This window comes from Corvus brachyrhynchos, unplaced genomic scaffold, assembly GCF_000691975.1.
Source record: "Corvus brachyrhynchos isolate BGI_N302 unplaced genomic scaffold, ASM69197v1 scaffold70, whole genome shotgun sequence".
Lineage (NCBI taxonomy): Eukaryota > Metazoa > Chordata > Aves > Passeriformes > Corvidae > Corvus > Corvus brachyrhynchos.
In genome coordinates, this window is record NW_008236217.1 from 97,327 (window position 1) to 119,051 (window position 21,725).

Here is a 21,725-nt window from a genome sequence, read left to right on the forward strand (position 1 = left end):
CCCAGAGAGGGAAGGCATCTAAAAGTTTTATTGCCAGTAGCCTAATAAAGTGAAACATGACACTCCTATAAGAAGTCCAAAGCAGGAAAGTGAATCACAGAATTGGTTAGGTTGGAAGGGACCACAGTGGGTCATCTGATCCAAGTTCCCTGCTCAAGCAGGCTCATTCTAGAGCACATGGCACAGGATTGCATCCACTCGATTCATCCTCAGCAAACCATATACTCCTCTCCTGTGGCATTTCTATAATTCCCTCCAAATAAGTCATTCATTAATGTTGATATCCACAACAGTTAAATCAAATATGATCTTCTGGACGTCCAATTCCTTTGAAAATCCATATTTAAACATCAGTAAGATTATATTCATCACATACTGATTAGCCTATATGCCCATCTTAAAATTTTCTCGTTACTTCAAGAATTGATTACCATAACAAGTTTCTACCTGCCCCAAAGCCTTTTGTCTCTGCTCTGCTCAGCATAGGATAGGTTTGACCACTAACAGCAAAATAAATGTTAACCTTTCATTTTGAGCATGGTAGAACAAAACCATTTCAAAACACAAAATCTCAAAATAATTCCAAATGAGACTTCCAAATTCAGGGTGAAAAAAAGAATAAAAAGAAGACACTTCAAATACAACATCACCTAGTCTTCAAAATACACGTGCATATTTTACATAGAAAGTAGAGACAAACCACCTTATCCGTATCAACAAGAGACATTCTTTATTGCTAAAAATTCTTGCCTTCAAGTATTTTTTGGACTAAACAAACCATGTAAAAGTAGAGCACAGTATATTGTTCCACTCTTTTTGGAGCAATCCCTGCTGATAACCCATCTTGAAAATCAGTGAATGAATTGTTCTATCCCTCTTGATTTCAAGTGTTGAAATCTATACTAGCTCCAACAGGAAATCCCCAATATGGTTGTACTGAATTGTCCTAAAATATTTAAGCATTTCTATGACTTTTCTAATTGGTTTCAGAATGAACAATTGTCTGGCTCTCAAAGCAATCATCTGAACTACAGTCTTTGTTATCAAGGTGCAAAAATCCATATACCTGCTTTGGGTATCTATTATTTTCTTATCTTCCCAAGCAGGCAAATAATTTAAAAACATATATAAATTAAATGGTACAGAGAACTGATTGAGTAATTCTCTTTACTGGTACTTTGTATTTTAGAAGATAGTTTTTTACAACAACAAAATTATTGTTGGAAAATTTTCAGACACCATGCTACAGGTGAAAAGTATGAGAAATAAAGGCTATTTAAGAATTTATCATAGTATTATTTTTAGCTCTTTACCTACTACAAAAATACTGGTTTAAACTCAAAATGCTTATTGAAGCTATCAAAATGAAAAGTAAAACTCTGGTAACTTCAGATTAGACTACAGTAAAGTATCTGGAGAGAGAAATCCCGAATTTCCAATTTAATTTCAGTAACTCACGATATTATAAATTTTTTCTATGTCAGCCAACAGATATATGCAGTGAAGCAGCAGAGAAGTTAATCAGAAGAACAAATTAGAAATGAGTATACTGCTCAAAAGTGGGCAAGCAGTACAAAAAAACCCCAACCCAGCTAATAAAACATCAACAAAAAGCAACAAATTAACAAGGAAAAAAAAAATCCAAACCCACAAACATCCAGCCAGGTAGGAATACACAGAGAAAGTATGATAAAAGAAGCTTTCTAGTTATTGCTTATAGTGCATTTTGGAATTTTTTTAATCAGTGAAAATTAGAAGGCTCCAATACTTAATGCAATCACAACAAACAGAAAATATCTAACCTTGCTTTCTAAAGAGATTGGAATTATTACTAGTACTATTAATGCTTCACTGATTCCATACCTTGGAAGACCGAAAACAGAATGCTGTCGATTTTACATCTGCCTTCTCTTTGTCTGTGAGAAGAAGACTCTTGTCATCCAGGAGACTTAAATATTTTCCTGTTGTGATATGCCTTAGTCGGAATGCCTGTCCCCATCTAATGTGGCTGCCACTCCACCTAAGAGAGTCCATAAAAAACCATTCATTAAAAAAAATAATGTTTTAACTACCGGCAAAAATATTTTAAAGTAAAATATATTGCCAACTAGTTGCTAAAAAACACAAAATTCACACATTGGATTATCAGCAAGAAAGTGGCTACTTTGTGGTTATCCCCTACAAAACCATTCTAATAAATAATCTTAAGGTCTTCCTTTGCACAAGCTGCCTTTGTTCAGACTGAATTCCTCTTGAGAGAAGGTACAGATCGCCTACAGAAAAGAAGGCTTATGCTGTACACAAAGAGTTTAGATCTGCCAGTTCCCTCTCCAACATTTAATCTAGCAGCAGCTGTGATTCTTCACTCTCCCAGAGTCCTCATCTTTTAGCAGTCAGCAGATTTTAAGCACACTTTAAATGCTGTGCAAAAATAAAATGGTTAAAATAATAAATAAATAGAAACCCTCCTAAAATAAATATGAAAACTTATTAATCAAAAAATGGCCCAGATTCTTCTTATTCTATAGAAGAAAGAAAGGCAAAGCTTATCTAAGCTCCCCAAAAATTACTCAACTTAAAATACAGGTCACAGGTTTGAACTTCTTGCCCTAAACTGAAAATTCAGCCCTGCTGTTCTTCCTGCTTAATTCCTGAAGATAAATTTGTGCAGGGGTTACTAAGGAGTATATATTTCACAAAGGCTTTTCAGCTTGGCAAACTGTCACAACTAGGATATTTTCCTAGTCTTCATAAAATTTTCTTCAGTTTTATGTCTTCAAAAGTTTGCAATTCAGATATACGTGAATGCTGCATTTTGGAGAGGAAATCATGTATTTATTCTGTGCTTGCAAAATGCCCGTCATAGTTGAGTTATGATATACTGCCAAGGTTCTGCTGTGCTTCCACAAATACTAGAAATCCTCTATGCTTACTGTGGCTTTAAAGAGCTTAAAATTATTGACATGTTCACATAATATCAATGAAATGTACAAATGTATCCTTATGAACTTAACCTTCTTATAAACTTAATCCCGTATCAGAATTTTGTATTACTGCATGTTCTCACTTGCCTTTAAGGTAATTCTAGATACAGCATTTAAAAACATAACAAGCTTTTATGTATATGTTTTTGTATGTATTCATGTGTAAATCACTTAAGATAGCACTTATACAGATTTAAGTCATTTTCATTTTCCCTGACACACAGATGTAGCAGGTCAAAGCACTTACCTATTCCACTTGTTTAAATGTGTCTTCTTAAGAGTTGGCCATACTGGATGCAAAGTATACAAAACCAATTCAGCAGACATTTTCAAAGCACAGTTTTTAAAATGCTTCTGTTTTGTAACAGGATTTATTACACTTCAGTGATTAAACTTCTAAACCCTTTTAGTCATTGGTTTTAAAGAGGACAGAAGAATAAAAAGGTTTCCTCCCTCAACTATTTTCTTTTGTAATCTAAAGAGTCTCTTCTGTTTAAGTTGAGGGAGCTTTGGGGTAGAAGGAAATATGGAAGCTTTCTATCTTAGAAATACATTTATCTTCTTCTGTCTTCTGCACAGCAAAGTCCATATACTCCTCAAAAGGACATCTGAGTCCAGTGCTCTAGCATAACTTCTGTTTCTCTAGTCAGTAAAATGTCAGGTCATGAATCTCAGCTATTGTGTTGCCGAGTCTGGCAAAATCCATCAGTTCTGCACCTTTCATACCACAGGTCATGCTGGGGAGCTGCCTTTTCTCTCGTCTGATTCAATTTTCTCTAGGACCCAATAGCTACACACCATAAGAAAAAAAAAGTAGCATAACTGAGCCATGCTCCCAGTTCATGCCTGCAGGATAGGAAAAATAACAATTCATGTGCACTTACAAGAAAAGCTTTTTGAGCAGAATGTATCTTGTGAAGCCATTTTTGACTACTAAAAATATTTTTTTGCAATGTGAGAACATGAACTCTGTACCCTTTTGGGTAAGAAAGCAATGCTGAGCAATATTATTTGGTGTCCTGTGGCAGGGCATCCCAAGGGCATCTGTACATGTAGACTGCCCAGGCAATTTTTATGAAAGTTCTCCACCAATGAACAGAGCTGAGAAAAAAATTGCTCCTTTAGAAACTTGTAAAATTCGCATAGCATTATATCTGCAGTCATTCTGGGAAGGACTACAACTGATTGAGTACTTCAGGCATGCATACACAAAGCTACAAATTGGAGCATTTGCATGAATAGTAATGGACTGCAATTCAGCACTGAATGTATAAAGCAATTAGAATATCATACAGGAAAATAGGTTTGTGAGGGACATGTAGGAGAGAGTGTTATTCTTGGGATTTTATTTAGTTCTTTTTTTCCTGGTAAGAAAATTATGTTTTTTAAAAAGAAAGATTACCACTCTCTTTGTTACAATTGTTTTGACAGTTCTTGCAACTTCTTTCAGTCATATATGTTCAAGTGTTTACCTTCAAAATTTGTATACAATGCCTGTCAAAGTGATATATATGATGGTCATAACAGAAACCTGTCATTTCTTGGATCCCCATGTTGCTCCACTACTGCTTATTAGGAAAGTAAATGCCATGGGGAAAACAAGAATCCAGAGCTCCTTCCACAGTTTCATTGTTTTTGTCACTGTCTCAAGGTCTATTTTAGTCCAAAGGAAAAATCTCACTGCCCTATCACTGACATTTAATGTCATCCTATTAATAAAATGCACACAGAGAAAACAGCATCATTGGAGTGCAACCTTTTCATAAGCTGCTCTGATTTAATCTCTGAAAAGCAATCATTTATTCATCACTACAAACTTTATCACAAGCACATATTGTAATATGATTTAAATGCAATTTTACACTGCAATTACCTTAACAAACAAGGCACAATTCCTTACTATTACTCCAACACTTCCAATAATGCATATAGAATTTTTTCTGTAAATTTTTTATTTTAAAGTCTTCCAAATGGCTTAAACAAGCTGGAGGAGGAGTGTCACATGTCTTTTTTTTTTTTAAGGAAACCGGTTCTGGTTTTGTCATTTATGTACTAAAAATGTAAATTATGAATTCACTGACAGCTATAAACAACTTCAAAAACCAATCAAAACACACACCCTCTCTATAAGAACTTGTTTAATATTTAATGAAAGTCATATAAAGCATTTTTAAGGATTATTTTATTTTTACTTGTCCAGATTTATAATTATCATTTTGATTTTATAAGATCACTCTTACTGTACAAAAAGTGTCCTGCCAAATGTCCTTTTTCTGAGATAGATTTTACTTACGCAACTCTTAGAGTCTCTAGTCGCCAAAGGGAACGAGCATGAATGGACACAGCACCGCCTTCATAATGGACAGTTCTGGAAACCAAGCAATGGCACAGACTAAATGTTCAGCATAATTCATCATCATATGTGTTTGTTCATTTAACCACATCTCTCATTTTAAGATTGTCAACAAGATTATTGCATTTGTCAGATTCAAAGGTTATTAGATTCAAAACCCACTCTTGTCAACTAAACCTTCAGACTTAGTTATTTAAATTTTGTTTTAATTGTCCTTAGCATCCATTATTGTGACATTCATACTAACAAGGTTTATACAGCATTTGATTAGATATTTTTCTTAGTGTTTTAAGGATAAAGAATCCAGAGGGAAAAACAGTATCAATAGCCTGATAATTACAGTATTTCTAGAGTCTAACAAAAACCAAATACCAAACAATGATGAAGATTTGTGATCACTGCATGTATCTCCCAGGAAAGGTAGTGTTTTATCAGAACTTATACTATTAAAGTAACTGCAACCTATTACACAGAATTTTGAAAACGAACCTATTTAGCATATTATTTTAATAGCGTAACACCCAAGATACCACAACAGCCACACCGACACAGTCTTCACACATCCCAGATGTTAACAGCTTCCTATTTAAAAGTTTTTCTATGTAATGACCTCTCTAATTCCTGCACATAACCAGAAATCTAAGTATCTATAGAAAACAGTCAATTAAGCCTAAAAAAGATAGTGAGTTTTTTCTCCATTATTCTACACACAGGTAAGTGATCTATACTGGATGCACAAAATGGTTAAGATTTACGGTCACCAAAAGGTCTGAGCAGATAACCCTGCTTTACTTCAAAGTAAACACTAAGTTAGCATTGCCATTCTAAATTTAAGGAGCCATTCTTTGGATTGTGCCCTGCCTGTGCCTGTGTTTCTGCCCTATGACACTGACAGAATTTAACAGCCTAGACCTTTCCCTTGGGAAAATAGAAAAAGAGTCATTTTTGCAAAGGAGTGCTGTCATTATGCTTATCAGATCAAGCATGTCAGGGAGCACTACCGAACAATGGCCTAGTTTTATAGATCCTGGAAGAGCTGATGGACTAAATAAATGTTGTGAACTTCACTCAAGATCAGGCAACACCAAAAATAGCCAGCGGCATAACTTTAGGAAATATTAATAATGAAATTGTAGGCATTCCCCATTCTTTTGACGACTACAATTTTGCAATCAAGTACATACTACTCACTAGGCTTTAGCTTTCAAAGTCCTCCTGTGGATATAATACAAAAGGACTGAATGCTTAGCACAGACGAAAATCTAGCATTGAAAGAAGTAGTTCAAAACCAAAAGAAATAGAGTTAGAATATACTTCTCAGTACTGTTAAGCATACATGAAAATAGATGTGCTAAAATTCATCTTGGAATGTAGTAAAAAGTATTATGGAAATAAATACTTCCAGACATTGCAAAAGAATGAAGATAAATCATACAAGAGAAAAAATTAGTCCAAACACAAAATAAGTACATCTCACTACAATTACAGAATCAGAAACACTGAACATTCATGACCCAGGTATAAATAAAAAACTCTGGCACATGTTCCATGTAGCAAGAACTTATAGGTGGATGCATAAATATGTACAATATTCACCCTCTGACCTTATATCCACTATTTTCTCCAAGTATTATCTCAGCCATTTGCTGCAATGGTTGTGGTGCTAGGAGCAGCTGGCAGGTATTAGCAAGTCTCTCATTTCCCTCTCACAGAAGGAAATGAAATTCAAAGGCAAACTTATTTTTTATTGAAATTTACCTTTATTAGTACAGTAAAATGCAACCGCTAAACAACCTTGAACTCAGCTATTTCTCTGTTCAGATACTCTCTCTGCACTTCAGGTGTTTGTTCAAACTCTTCTTCTGCAGCTAACAGACCGAGACTGGATTTAGGTTGTAACATCTCAAGAATAACAGATCAGATGTCACCCTGGTTGGTTGGTTTGGGAGTGGGAGGATGTGGGTTGTTTGTTTGGGTAGCTTGGGTAGGGGTAGTCGGTTTTTTTCAAAGTTGAAATATTCTGATTACATCTTGGCTTATTTCAGTATGAACCTCACTCACAAAAATGCATTTAGAATCCTTGCACTTGCATTCTGTATAATATAAAATGAAATTTTATCAGCAGTTTACAAGGCATTAATTATATGAAAAATCAGGCTGAAGCAAAGTTTTAAATCTGTAAGAACATTTCATTCTTAAGTTGGTACCTTTTTACTTTTCAGGGATGAAGCTCTCTCTCACAATGGAAGCCCAAAAGGTGTCACAGTTTCTCAGTTTGATTATTCTTTTGAAGATAGTTTTTGTTTACACATAGCTGTTAGGTCAGTGTAACATTAAACACCGAAACAGCCTCCCATCTTAAAATAATGGCTTCTCATAGGTGAAGCAGTTTACTTTTATGCGACTGTCTATCCATTATTTTCTTTCTCTGTTCCTTACAAGGGGAACTATCAGTCTTAGAATGGTCATGAAAGATGAGAAAATGGGAAAGAGAAGAAATCCTAAATGAAAACGTATGACCTGTTTACCAAAGGAAATAAAAAGGATTCTAGGATTTTCTCTTAGTTCCATATGAATGTCCAGGTACAGCAGCAACAGAGGGAGTAAAGGCTAAAAGACAGTTAGAGAACTTTAAGGACAAAAGTCAAAAAGGCAGAAGCAAAGCCTCAGCAGAAGAATAAGTGACAGCAGTCTGGAGGGGGACTGAAAGAGAGCTGGTGACTGGAGGCTAGGGATCAAGCATCCCTACAGGGAAACAAAAGGAGAAGCCTGAAGACTGGAGTAAAGGATGGAGCAGCAAGACTTTGTACAAACACGAAAGGAGATACATGCTACAACAAAGTTAGTGCAAAGCATTAGAGTAGGGTGTAAGCTCTTGTGTTTTTAACTAGATGCTGTCTTTGCTACAGAAAAGATGATAAAGAAAAGGTGGCTTTGAATAAAAGATTTCTTTAAAGAAGGGCAAATCACTTTGCCTTTACCATAACAGCATGCATGCTGAACACATTGTCCCAGAGCAGATGAATAAGTTCATAACCCAGACCATCTCAAAAGTTTTTATGCTAAGGAATTGAAAGTTCATTTTTAGCTCTTTTCATTAAAATAAATGTAGTAAACTGCTCTGAGATTGCTCAAACCAACTTCCTTAGTACTTGTTCTATATATCATTATTTGATAGGATGCACCTCATTTCTTTTTATATACTTCTGATGACAGTTCAGTGCTGAAAAGGAAGGATGATTTATAACGTTTGAATCCTTCTTGAAGCTGACACTAGTAAGTCATATCAAGTACTGGTACTGCCAAATGAAAAATTGCTTTGAATGACATGAAATAAGCACAAAAATTCTCTATCAAAGAGTTACTACAGATTTACATTGACAGGACAAAAAAACAATTGAGTTCCAAGGTGCAAAGAAGAGGCACATTACTTGCCAGACAGTAGAGAAAAACCTCCACATTACAAAAACTAATTATGAAATTATAAGTAATGTAAGTGTATAAGGAAAATACAAACAACAGCAGAAAAAGAGAGGACAAGAAGCTACAATGAGTGTTAGTCTTCCTCAAAGCTTGGGATACCTTGTATCTTCAGAGCCATACCCATAACATTAATTCGTGACTTTTTTTTCTATTTTTTCCAAATCATTTTATCCATGTATTCTACATTTATGTATTAAGGATATTAACCACTTTTATTTCAAAATAAAATATCTATAAGTAATTCAGAATCTTTGAGACTTGTCAGTTAATCTTTATTATAAAACTTCATCTAGTTAATTTTTTTTTGCGTAATTGTCCTGGGTTGCAGTGTATTCTATTACCATCCTCAGGAGCTGTCGAAACCAGGTGGGGCAGTGTTTCCTTGCCTCCTCCCCCCAGACTATCTTTCTGTTAATGGCCCATCATTGTCCTGCCGCCTGACTCAGAGATAACTCCCTCCGGACTATCTTCTGTTAATGAGCCTAATCAACACTTTGCCTCATGACTCATTACCCCATTGTGAGATGCTCCACCCAGAGGGAGGAACCAAGCATCCCATCGTGGATGTAATCTGGGACTCTGAACACCAGAGACAACCCTTCCCACTGGCTTTCCAGAGGACAGGAGCTACACAGCCACCACTGGACTTCCTGAGGAAGAGCAGACTGTTTTACTACAGGATCACTGCTTCAGAGGACTGCAGCCACCATTCTACCAGACTGCTACCACCACCCTGCCTCACAGGGTGTCAGGTTGTACCTTGACTCTGTCAGTTTGACAGTGTTTTCTTTTACTTTTTTTCCTTTTCTTTAAATTCCATTAAATTGTTATTCTGACTTAGTGCCTCCCACTGGTTTATTTTCAAACTAGTACAGTAATGAAGTAATTTTTTGGTCTGACATATGACTGTAAGTTACATTTAAAACACCATCCTTTTCCCGACTATGTCGTTCATCTATTTAATTCCTCTTAATCCAAACTAGAGCTGGGACTGGCAACCGCATTTGTCTCCCTGCATCCATGCAGCACCAGGGACAGCGCCACGGCCGCGGCGGGACCAGCTCCTGCTCTCCCCGGCTCACTCACAGTGCTCTTCTCCAGCTTTCCAAGAGCGGATGCAGAGGGAAAGCGACAGTAAACATCAAAAAGAAAGCTCCATATCTGAACCTATCATCTTGAATTCCAATAATGAATTAATTACACAGGTTTAAAATAGAGTACCACGTGTCAACCCCCCTGGAGAACCATTATTGAATTTATATTCTTATTAAAGTATTGTTCAGCAGAGAGAGGGCAACCATTTCACTGAAGTTCACTGACTACAAATGGGAATTAAATGAGGTTAAAATAAATTACATTAAATAACAGTGTTTCGATACTGCTGAAGTAGTCTTGGTTGAAGAACCTGCAAATCCTAAATTCCACAGCAAGAAAATAATGGAACAAATTTCAGTATCTTAGAATGACTCAGGCCACCATAAAAAAACAGTGTACCTGGATCGTACACAAATTAATAAATCCAAATAACATGTCAAAGTTCAGGTGAAAGAAAATTTTCCACTCCTCTCAATGACAGACAAGGCTGGTTTTAGTTTGAAAAATCAGTCACTAAAGAGCTCTATGTATGTTTTCAAAATAATTTTTAAAAGCACAGCCATCACTATTCAAGGCTCAAGGGTTGTTTTGGGTGCAGGGGAAAGGTTATTGACTCATGCTGATTGAAAACTTTCTGAGTTCACATTTCAGTCATAAATCATTCTCCACACATGCCAGATCCCAAACTTTCTGAGGTACAAGAGACCTCATTAGTTCATAATGCCATAACAAAATGTGTCAGAGAATGGCATGGAAAATAGAAAAGGAGCTGTTATTGGCTAAGTCATACTGATTTTGACCATCACTTTAAAAACCTGTCCATCCCTGAGAGTAACACTAAGTGTTCAGTGTAATTTACAAAAGCCTTAACATATGTTTCACCCAAAGAAAGTCTCAAAGGCAGGAATGGTAAAACTGCTTCTGAAATTAGGCTACATTTATCCATTCCCTCATGAGGGCCTGTTCTGAATGGATGGTTTGAGAAATTGGAGTCTGCTCCAGCCCAAACAATACTTTGAAAAGCCAGGAGCACTTTTCTCTCTGTCACAGGTAATTGCTTTCCATAATGATATACTTCTGAAGGGTCCAAATTGCACTGCAGTCATCACTTTAAAACACATATTGGAAATCAAAATGCAAATTAGTTGCAATGGGAACACTCATAGTTCCTTTCTAGACTGGGAACTATGAATATCAGAGCCCTACTACTGTGAAGTATTTAAGTTCTAAAAGAATATGACAGATGGTGGTATAATAAAGAGCAAGCCCCACAACCCAATCAAAAAACAAAAACCCACCAAGTAATTTTGATTACATATTTCTACTGCTATCTGCCATTAGCTTTTTTGGGGACTTCTAAGGAAAAAAAAAAACACAGGAAAAAAACAAAAACAAAAAACCAACCAAACAAACAAACAAAACCTCCAAACCAAACAAAAAACCAAAAAAACAACCACAAAACAAATCCCCTCAACACAAGAGAGCAATCCAAAACTCTACAGTCATGCCTGTACTAATAACCAGCTGACATTTCTACAGGAAACTAAAAATAACACACATAATACAATGTCAATAATGTAAAACGAGTCCACTTAATTGAATTGCAAAAAGAAAGGGGGGGAGGGGACTGTTGACTGATTCAATTGTGATAAACTTATTATGAATGTTTTTAATTTTTTTTTTTAATTCAGAGAGTGAACCAATGGAAAACAACTTCACAGAAGCACTTTAATGTATACATGCTCTAAATACCAACTCCCACCCTAAATAAGAATAAATTTATTCTTTCCTTTGATATTATAAATTCAAAAGTGAATACTCTATACTATAATTACCAAATAACAGGTTTAAGAAAAAAAAAGTGTCACAATTTCAACAGGAAAAGATGTCAAAGGAAACTAAAGACCATTTCAAGGTACCTGTAATACAAAAAGTGATTTAAATCTTCTGCTGGATAACCATATATAACCCTCCACCCTAAAAAAAGAAAGAAGTATTAAAAATTATTAAAAAATTTCTCCTGGAGGGAGAAACTGGAGGGGAAAGGGTAGAAAAGAAGGCTATGCAATCCTTTACTTAAATTAAAAAACATACATAAATCAAGGAATCCATGGTGGGTTTGCCTCATTCCTACTGACAAACTGTTTATATCAGCCCATACGATGGGATCTAGATCACAAATCATGTGGACAGACACTGAAGGAAAAGGAGTCAAGGTAAATATGGATTCACAGCTACTGTGCTGCTGCAGAAGTTTGCCCCAGCTTTGAAGATAGATGGAAATCAAAGTAACCACCATAAGAACACCAAACTGATAAAACTATGCTTTCTCTTATCTGTCTATACCTCTGTTTTTTAATCTACCTGGAAATGCTTCTGAAATTTGACTTAAAGAGCCACTCTGCTAATTTAGGTCTAGCTTGCTAGAGATAACTAAAGCACTTTGAAGAGTAAAAACACAGTTTAAGGATTCTATGCATAAGGCTTAAAGCAGCTGCCTTTAACCAGCAACATACCTAACTAGAATATGCAGTAAATTATATTTAATTCAGTGAAATTGCACATACTTGACCTTTGTCAGTTCCTTTTTTGTTCTTTATCTGGGTCAGTGAGTGAAGACTACCAGGGTATCTTTCACCCCGCCTGTGGCATTTTAAAAATATACCACTATATTCCTCTACTGCAGTATCAAGTGAGCCAACATATTACCACAAACTTCTTGACTTGTGCTGCTTCCAATTAGAACGTTTTTTGATTACAAAGAAAACTTAATCAAGCAACTTCACAGAGGATCTACTTGAAACTGCTTCCTAAGGAAAAGTTAAGTTTCTGACTTGACAGCAAAGTCCCTCTTCCACGATTTAATGAATCCACCCTACCCTCTAGGTATCACAGTACCACAATATAAGGGCCACATGGAGGGACACAGAAGCTTAACATTTAAGCAAGGAAACACAGCACAGACTCAGAAAAAAAATTGAGATGCAGAAAATAATTTTATAAGCTTTTTAAATTACTATTTCTGCCACTGTACTAGGTCTCTTCCAGTGTAGATTTGGATGACCTTGACTCAGAGGAAGCTTTGTTAGGTACTGTAATCAAGAAGAGAGTATCTGCCCTGTCACTGCTTCATAGGTCTCCACTGTGCAAAGTGAGAGTATAAACTCTCATGTGTACAAGAGAATAAACATCTTGAAAATTTGTGTTTTATTTTGAACTCCTGGTACTCTTTGAAACACTTTTATACTCAAAATTTATATAACTGTATCAATGTTCTAAGAATAGAGTACAACTACAGTTATTTTTGGAAATTGCCTAGGAGGATACTTCACATCTAAACTATTTATTTATTCCCTGAAATAGATACCAGGTGACATTATGGAATAAAACTGTTATTTTAGGATTGTCTGATCTTTTATTTATTTTAAAAGGCATAAAGAGGAGACCTCTGCAGAAAAATAAAAATGAGATAGAGGAATTAATGAGTCATAACAGGAATGGTATTTCTCAGTGCTCGTTTATGCTGCCATTCTGCACAGCAGACCTGCTCTTCAGGTATATGCTGGAACAAAGCAAACCAAACAAAATCACAATAATCTATCACCAGACTACTTCAAAAGGTAACAACAGGATAATATGGAATTATTGTACTTCAAATATATCACACCTTAGTATGCCTCATGTGCAAAAGTTACAGAACTAAAAGACAAAATAATTTTTCTTAAAATTTCCTACCTGCCAAAATTACCCATATTTTTAAATATAATTCTGTCAAATGTTGAATCACAACCATGAAAATGATGTATGCATGCATATTGAAAACTGAAAGGAATTATTTTGAATTTTTTTGAAAAGGCAACAGTCCTAATTAGGGATGAAGTATAGATACTTTAAGCAATCACTAAATTTAATAATAATTCAAGAGAAGAAAATGTGGGTCACAGAGCGATTATAAATAACTCCTTATAGTTAAAAGTAACTATAGATTGTGTTCTAGGTTTATTAGTAAAAAATACTTCAAAATATTTCAGAAAAATAGAAAAACTTCAGAAAGGAGATTATGGAAAAAAAAACAAACTTATTTTTATTTTGCTTGTTTATCAAAGAAAGTTCCTGAATAACAGTACATTTCAGAAGATCAAATCTGCTTCTATCAGGCACTAAGAAGCAATGTTTCTCAGTATTGATGTCAGGAAAAATAAAGACAAAGACACATACTATTTGTTGCCTACTACCTCTGCTTCTTTGGGGGTTTTAGACAGGTATGGGGAAGGCAGAAAGAAATACAGAACACAGCAGACACCACAGAAAGAAATACAATTATCTGATTTGTTTACAAGCACTGCTCTGCAGATTAAGAAATTAACCTTATAATATTCTTTCCATGTTATAGGACAGAAAGATGCATCATGTGAATGCACAAGCAGGTCAAATCAATTTTTTTCTTAATTTGCAGCTTCACACTCTGTCACTGTGTTTTACATATGATCTTAGTCTTGTAGAAAAGAGATTTTTAGTGTGTTTTTAAGGACTGAAATTCATTTCTGAAGTGTTTGATCAATCTATAAATCTGAAGTTACACTACAACTGCATTTTTGAAAGGAATTTTGCAGGATTTAGATTGAAGTAAGAGCAAACACTATAGGATCCTATTTATTTATCGCCCTAATTTTTTTCTCACTTCCAGGCTGAGGATAATAATAGCTGTGATCAAGCTGTTATGACTCTCACATGGTGACTAAAATTAAAACCTGAACTGATCACATTTTAAGTATCAGCATTTTGAACAATCTTCTGCATTCAAAAACTATTCCCTTGTCTGAAAATGAGAAATATCCACGAAGTGTTGGTCACCATCTGTATAAGAAAACTCTGAGGTTTTTCTCATTAACATTTAAAAATTCATAGATTTTTTTCTATGAGAGCTTCCAGAGTCTTCTCCTTACCTGTACAAATGAAAATAAATAAAATAAAAAACACATTTCTATTTGCAAAGCAAGGAACCTCATTTTGATGAGTGAGTTAATGAATGGCACTTCCTTTGTCACGGAGATGAAGCTACCCTATATGCTGCATTAAACAAACTATTCCAAAATACCATTTAGCAACATTTAGCATTTAGTCTGAAGGTAGAAATAAATTATATGACACTACCTTACCGAAAACAAGTTTAGGGCATATTTTATTAGAGCAAGTAAAGAGGGCTGATGCAATCCCTCCACTGAGACATGCCACTTACAGGAACAGTCTTCTCGCTATTTGGATTTTTTAGTTAACAGAGAGAGACACATACCAAGTTGTCATCACTTCTCTACTTCCATTCTAGGATTCCTTGAGTCAAGAAAATAAGCATAAATTAAATTCTAGACTGCCATGACAGGTAGAACTGAGATTAATTCCCAGATTAGTTGAAGGATTGGGCAGTATTCTTACATTCCTGTCCTAAAGAATTTTTTGTAATTACAGAAAAAAACAGCAATAAAAAAACCCAACACATTTAATTCACAGTGCTTTTAAATCAGTAAAAATGGAAATAAATTATCAAAAATCACAACTGCTTTTACATCTGGTAAGTGAAACCAGACTTTAACAATACTGAAAAGAAAATACAAAAGGCTCATGTCCAAAGTTTATCTCAACAATATTCATTCTTACGAGTAATAAATCTCATCACAATATCTTTCAAACAATTGTACTATCACTTATATTCTGATTCAGCAACATTCATTACTATTATTCTTTATAGGCTGGAAACCTACCTTCTTTGTTCTTCTCCATGTTCACCCGAAGGGACTGTCAAACATTCATCCATGTGACCATGCAATAACCTCAGAACATCCCCTCCTATCAGGTATCCTTGAATAAAGGGAGAAAACCGAGTGCATTTCTCTAAACACAGCAACACACAAAACTACAGTTCAAACTGTAATAAATATTATCAGGTTGATTTCGGTTTTTTCTGTTGGCATTTTATGTTACTTTTAAAAATGAGTCAGAAGAAGGGGGAAGATATCTCATACCCTGGGGAGCCAGTTGAACACTGCCAAGTGAGAAAAGTTCCAAGTTAGCAGGTAGGTAAGGATGGATCAGGATAAAGAGGAGCCACAGGCAGGGGATTCTACATAGCCACCACAACTAAGAAAAGACTGAGCCAACCGAAACAAGGAAACAAGTACTCCTCTCCCAGATTACAACAGAAAAAATGGGAAACTCTTCCATCTTACCTACTCACTTTTCATTTTATTTAAGATAAGCATTCCAGTTAATATTCTCCCAAAAAAAAAAGGACTGATTTAGCTAGTTCATTATTTTTAAAGCCCTTTTTGGAGTATTTGGAAGTTTTCTGTGAGAAAAACTTCTGGGAAGATCCATTCTACGTTCTGCTTGATAGAAAACCCAAAACCAATAATCATGATTTATTTGGACTCCAAAGGGAAACTCCCATACTGCAAACACCTCCACTGCAAGTGCAGGTTCACAGCCAAACACTTGGCTTTACAGTGTACAGGTGTGTGTGTGTTCACAAACTAAGGCACAGACCATACACATAGCATTACAATATTCGAAGTGCCAGGACTTTGCAGCCAGAAGCTGAAAATAAGGCCATAATTCTAATCAGTAAAGATGTTAACAAAATAGATGTTTTTTCATCAGTATTTTTGCAGTAGAGATGTGACATTAAAAGGAAATATGATTTTATGTTATTCCACAAATATTGTATTATAACCAAGCAACTGAGGAATACTAAAACCTGGTAGGTTTTAAGCACAATTCAATGGTATTTTTTCAGCCTGACAAGCTAAATGTAAACACTTCTTTGTGTCCTAAACTCACCTTCCCTCCTTGCTAAAAACAGTTAATATCAAATTGTACATTTGAGCAGGATGCCATAACATAATTCCTTGGGTTTAGTGTTATAGCAACAAGGTGTTTCAAAAATTATACCTGAAATTATATTTTGAAGCAATGTCTATGTTAATAAGTAATGCTGTGAAGTAAGACAGATCTGTACTGGTAAATGCTGTTGGAGACCCTTCAGTCACACTGCACACATTTAACAAGTTTATTTTGAAGCTACATGAATTTTTTTTCCTGAATATATCAGGTAATATTTCAGGATATATATTGTTAAACCTTTAAAATCGGTATAAAGTTGGTATTTATGTGGCAAATTTTAGCACTGATTTTTTAAATTCTTGATCTTGACACAGCAGTGTATGCCCAGGTAACTGTTGTTATATACATTAATTTTTACATGGACCTGTGTCAATATAACTCTGTAATTTGTTTTTTAAGTGACCCCCATCTACTTCATCACACAGAATTAGCAGAATTACTTGATTTGACTCTAAACTCTGTTTTTACTTAAACAATAAATTGACTTCTGCATAAGCCAATTTTACAGATATGCATGTAAAAATAAATTATTTTCTTTGAACTACCTCTAATATCCTAGTTCATCTTATAGACTAATTATTCATTATTTTCACTTCAAAATAATTTTATTTAACTGAATAGTTTAATTAATTAATCTATTTTTAATGAAAAGTTTTGATTAAGAGAGGGTATTGTAATGCAGTTATTCCAATATATTAATATTTTATTTATTAATATGAAAAAGCATTTTGCAGATAATAAAAAAAATAGGTTTATTTCCTTCTTCCTTTTTGAGGTAATTTTCTCTGGCTTGGCTACCATTTTACTGAGGACATAGATGAAAGGCCTCACACACTAAGTGTGATATTCACTCTCCCTTCACCACAGGACTACCTTGATTATGGGAACTGTTGCCTCTTTTTCAAGAGCAAGGCCCTTGCTCTAATCCTTTCTGACACTAGCCAGCTGTTTTCTCTAGAAAACATACTTATCTTAACAGAGATAATGTCTGTACCTGAAGAAAGTGAAAATGGAAAAGCACAGCAACAAAGAGCAGGCACATACACAGATAAACACAAAGCTGCAAAAACCATATTACATCATTTTCACATAATTTCCTGGGAGTATGAGTACACTATATGACACCATGTCATTGTGGATTTCTGCTTCTCAAAAAGACAGGCAAGTCTCAGTAGTGAGGTTCACCAGGCAGAGATGTGACACACCACAAATCTGCGTCTCAGCACATAAACCATGCCTGGATTATTAGCAAGAATGACACAACAGTGCTGCCAGCAGTGGGAGGACAAGGAGAATGGAGTTAATAGGAAGAAGCAAACTGAAAAGGTCTTCTCATTAACAGAAAGTTTTTCTCCATAAAGTTCAGGACACTGCCAAGCAATGCACTAGCATTTTTTAATAATGGTTTGTACTATAAACCATGTCAGAGAATGTGTACATGCAGAGTGATTCTCATATGTAAAAACACTATATAAATGATTATATAAAAAAAGAGATGCTGGCAATGCCGTCCCTAAAATCTGAATGAGCAAAGTTGCAAGAACATTCCATTACTGAGTTTTAAAATACGCCAAGTAAAAAGAATTGATGTGAAATTTCAGAGTATTGCCTCTTTAAAAAATATTATCCAAAAATCACACAAAATGAAATGACCTGCAGCTTTAACCTTCTTTAAATTCTATTACAACACCCACTCAAAACAGTCAGTCTGCAGGAAAGTAGACATCATTAGGCTTTACATTGTGACAGACTTCAGAAAAACACTGTTCTTTCCTTCGCTTTGGAACCAGTATGGCATAAATTCAGGGATTCTTGTCCTTTCAATGTCAGAAACTACATTAAAACTCTTCCCTAATTCCTAAATAAAATAAATAATTCTTGAAAGCTGTTCTCTTTCTGTCTTTACCCTCCTCATGATTTTCTTTCCAACCATATGTTACTCATAAAACCGTTTCCCATCTTCAGTCTTAGGATTTCACATCCTGCTTCCAAGCCTCTTGCCATTTTTTACTCAGTCTCAGAAACACGTAACCATGACTGCATACATCAGAATGATTTGAGATAATATTTTAAACCAGGACCAAAAGCCATTTCAAAAAACATATTACAAATGTTATCATATCTTTAGAAAAATGAGATTTGAATGAGCCATTCAGGACTCAGCAAAAATATGTAGAAAACTATCAGTGTTACTTTGAGTATAACCTTCCCTCTGTTTTCAGATCAATTGTATTACTTCTTTATTGTATTCAATGTTGACATAGGAGAAAACCTCTCCCACATAATAATAATATGGATAATAGGCATAATAATTTGATTTTTAAAGTATTTCATTTACTATCAGTCTTTCAATATTTAAAGTTGAGTCAATCTTACCTTGGGCAACTTCACTTCCTGAACTGATTGGTGCTACACTCCAGAGCGTCTGCTGGAAGGCTGCATCAACATGTAAGCTACCATTGCCATAAGAGAGATGCTAGAACCGGGAAAGAGGGAGGCTTTTATTTGAGGTTAGTTAAAAATCTCATTACAGTATACGATAATAGTATCAAATATTCTCTTGTTTCTTTCAAACATAAATTGTTCCCATTGACTGTATAAGCAAACACAAAGTTAGACCTGGGTACTCCTCAAGGGACATTAGAAATAAAGCTAGAATAGTAAAGCTTATTTGCCTCAAAAAAACATACAGGAACAGTACAGAACAGTCAGAGTCAGTTGCTTGGCATCTTAGACTATAGTGAACACTCTGAAGAACCAATTGTTAAATGCCGTGGGGTTCTTATACTTGTGTTTTCCTTCGACACACAATGAGAATTTCCATGAAGTTTGAATATCGGGATATCACCTTAATCTGTATTTCGAGTCTAACTTGCCACTTGAATATTTTTTGCAGGCCACTGGTTTCCTAAAACTGCCGTTAGGTCAAAGAAATTATGTAAACAAACTACTGACTTTGTAAGTCACTTAAGACAGTTCACAAAACATATTCTTGAACAAAGTTTTCAAGATCCAAGCAAAACTGAAACAGTCTTTTCTCGAAAGTCTCACTTCCTACCTATGCATTCAATGGGTGCTCTTTGGCTGCGTTACTCCCTACCTTCTGCCAGTGCTGCGGATCTTTGCAGTAAGTGCAACAGGTGTTGTCTCTTCTCAGAATTCCGTGTGAGTTCCAACTAGTTCAGTGACATTGTCTCAGAAATTCTTATCTCAAAGCATACTGTATTGCATCCATACAAAATCATTTGACCCTCCCACACCATCAGTCACTTCCATGGATACATTGTCAGTGCCAAACATCACAACCTTATATAAGATTAAGGAACCAAGCGCTCTGTGAACAAGCAGCTGTTTTGAACAATAATGCTTATCTTGCTAGGTAATAATTTTTCAAGTGCAGTAACATTTATACACTTTTATCAGAATTTTATCTTAAACTTCTGGACAGTAACTGCATTTATACAGTAGTATTGGTCTTTGTTTCCATATGTTGTTGCCAACATTAAGAGCTTCTGGGTAAAATAGCTAAGGACACAAGACAAAAACATCAGTGGAGGTCAGAAGAGGGTAGATTCTCAATGACATGTGCAGAGTTCTGTCTCCCTACCTGAATATCTTCTAGCTGTACAAAAGCACAAGAAATAGCACATCAGCTCGTTTAGAAGGCCCCCATAACAGCTAATGACCTGCAAAGTAAGAGATCTCACAAAAGCCGTGTTTACGCTGCACCACTGTCACTCAGCACATGTAATGGAGAAGATTAATGAACAAATAAGTTCTTTGCCTTTTATTCTTCCCTTACTGTAGGTATATAACTTAGTGAATGGCAGACTAGGATGGGAGATTAGAATCTGCAGCCCAGCTCCAGCTCTATTTTTGCCCTGTGGGCCTTAATTTTGTTAGGGTTCTTCTGAGATCACAATACCAATCCAGTTAGTGACAACAAGCAATTCAACCAAAGCAGGAATATTACTTTTCGAGGAAAACACATCATTCAGGATAGACAAAAGAGGAGGAGAACTCCTCCATCATTTATATCTGCCATCAATAGAGTACTTCTTCTAACTGTGTGTTTTGTACATGTTAATTAACTGATTTTCAAACACGGAACTATCAATTGAATTAGCGTTACACTTCTATAGACAGGACACTGAACAAAAATACATTGCTGACGTCTCTCTTCAGAGCACCTGTAATTTTTATCCATTCATTGGATTCCAGTTGCAGTTCTGATTATAATCCAGATGTCTCAAGGTGAGTCACCAGAGAATTATAACTTTAAAAAAGGATGGTTCAAATGATACAACATATGATCTCCAAGGCAGAGTATATTCTGCAATTCCTTTCTTATCCTCACTTCCCTAGATTCGTTGCAGCATCCTTAAATTTACAACTGACAGCAGGGGTTCCTACCATTTACAATTACATAAACTATGGTGTTCACTCCCTAGAACAATTCATAGAAAACAATAAAAGGAAGCTTTGACCATGTAGAGAAAATATCCTGTTAACGGATATCCAAGGATTCAATTATATCAAATGTATTGAAAAAATCCCAAAAGATTAGAGATGCCAGTATTTATCCTGGCATTGCCCAAGTTTTTAGTGCTACACTTTAACAATCTCAATGTTGTTTTAAAGCAATCTGCTCTCTGTCTGTAACTTACTGGACTTTATTGGTTTTGCATTTTCAGCACAATAAAGGCATCAAAATGAAACAAGTTCTGTACGTGATGTCTAGGATGTGGACATGACACTGACACTGGTGCTGAACAGTCTTCATACATACTACACAGATATTTTTTACCTGGTGTATCAGTGCATCTGGCAGAAGTGGAAGGTTGCCATCATTGATGAGGACCACATGCATAGCACGTCTTTTGGGTATGTAGTAATGTTTGGAAAGCAGGAAT

At 35.4% G+C, this 21,725-nt stretch overlaps 1 protein-coding gene across 1 annotated transcript in view; it reads right to left on the reverse strand.

Annotated features, from left to right (window-relative positions):
- The window catches only part of RYR2 (ryanodine receptor 2), a 274,869-nt gene that overhangs the window by 93,498 nt on the left and 159,646 nt on the right, over nt 1-21,725 (reverse strand). Inside the window, exons 9-12 of the mRNA XM_017745069.1 lie at nt 19,189-19,288; nt 15,675-15,771; nt 5,278-5,352; nt 1,864-2,020 (exon numbers count right to left, since the gene is read on the reverse strand). Of these exons, the coding sequence (XP_017600558.1) occupies nt 1,864-2,020; nt 5,278-5,352; nt 15,675-15,771; nt 19,189-19,288 (429 nt within the window). The remainder of the gene's footprint in view (nt 1-1,863; nt 2,021-5,277; nt 5,353-15,674; nt 15,772-19,188; nt 19,289-21,725) is intronic.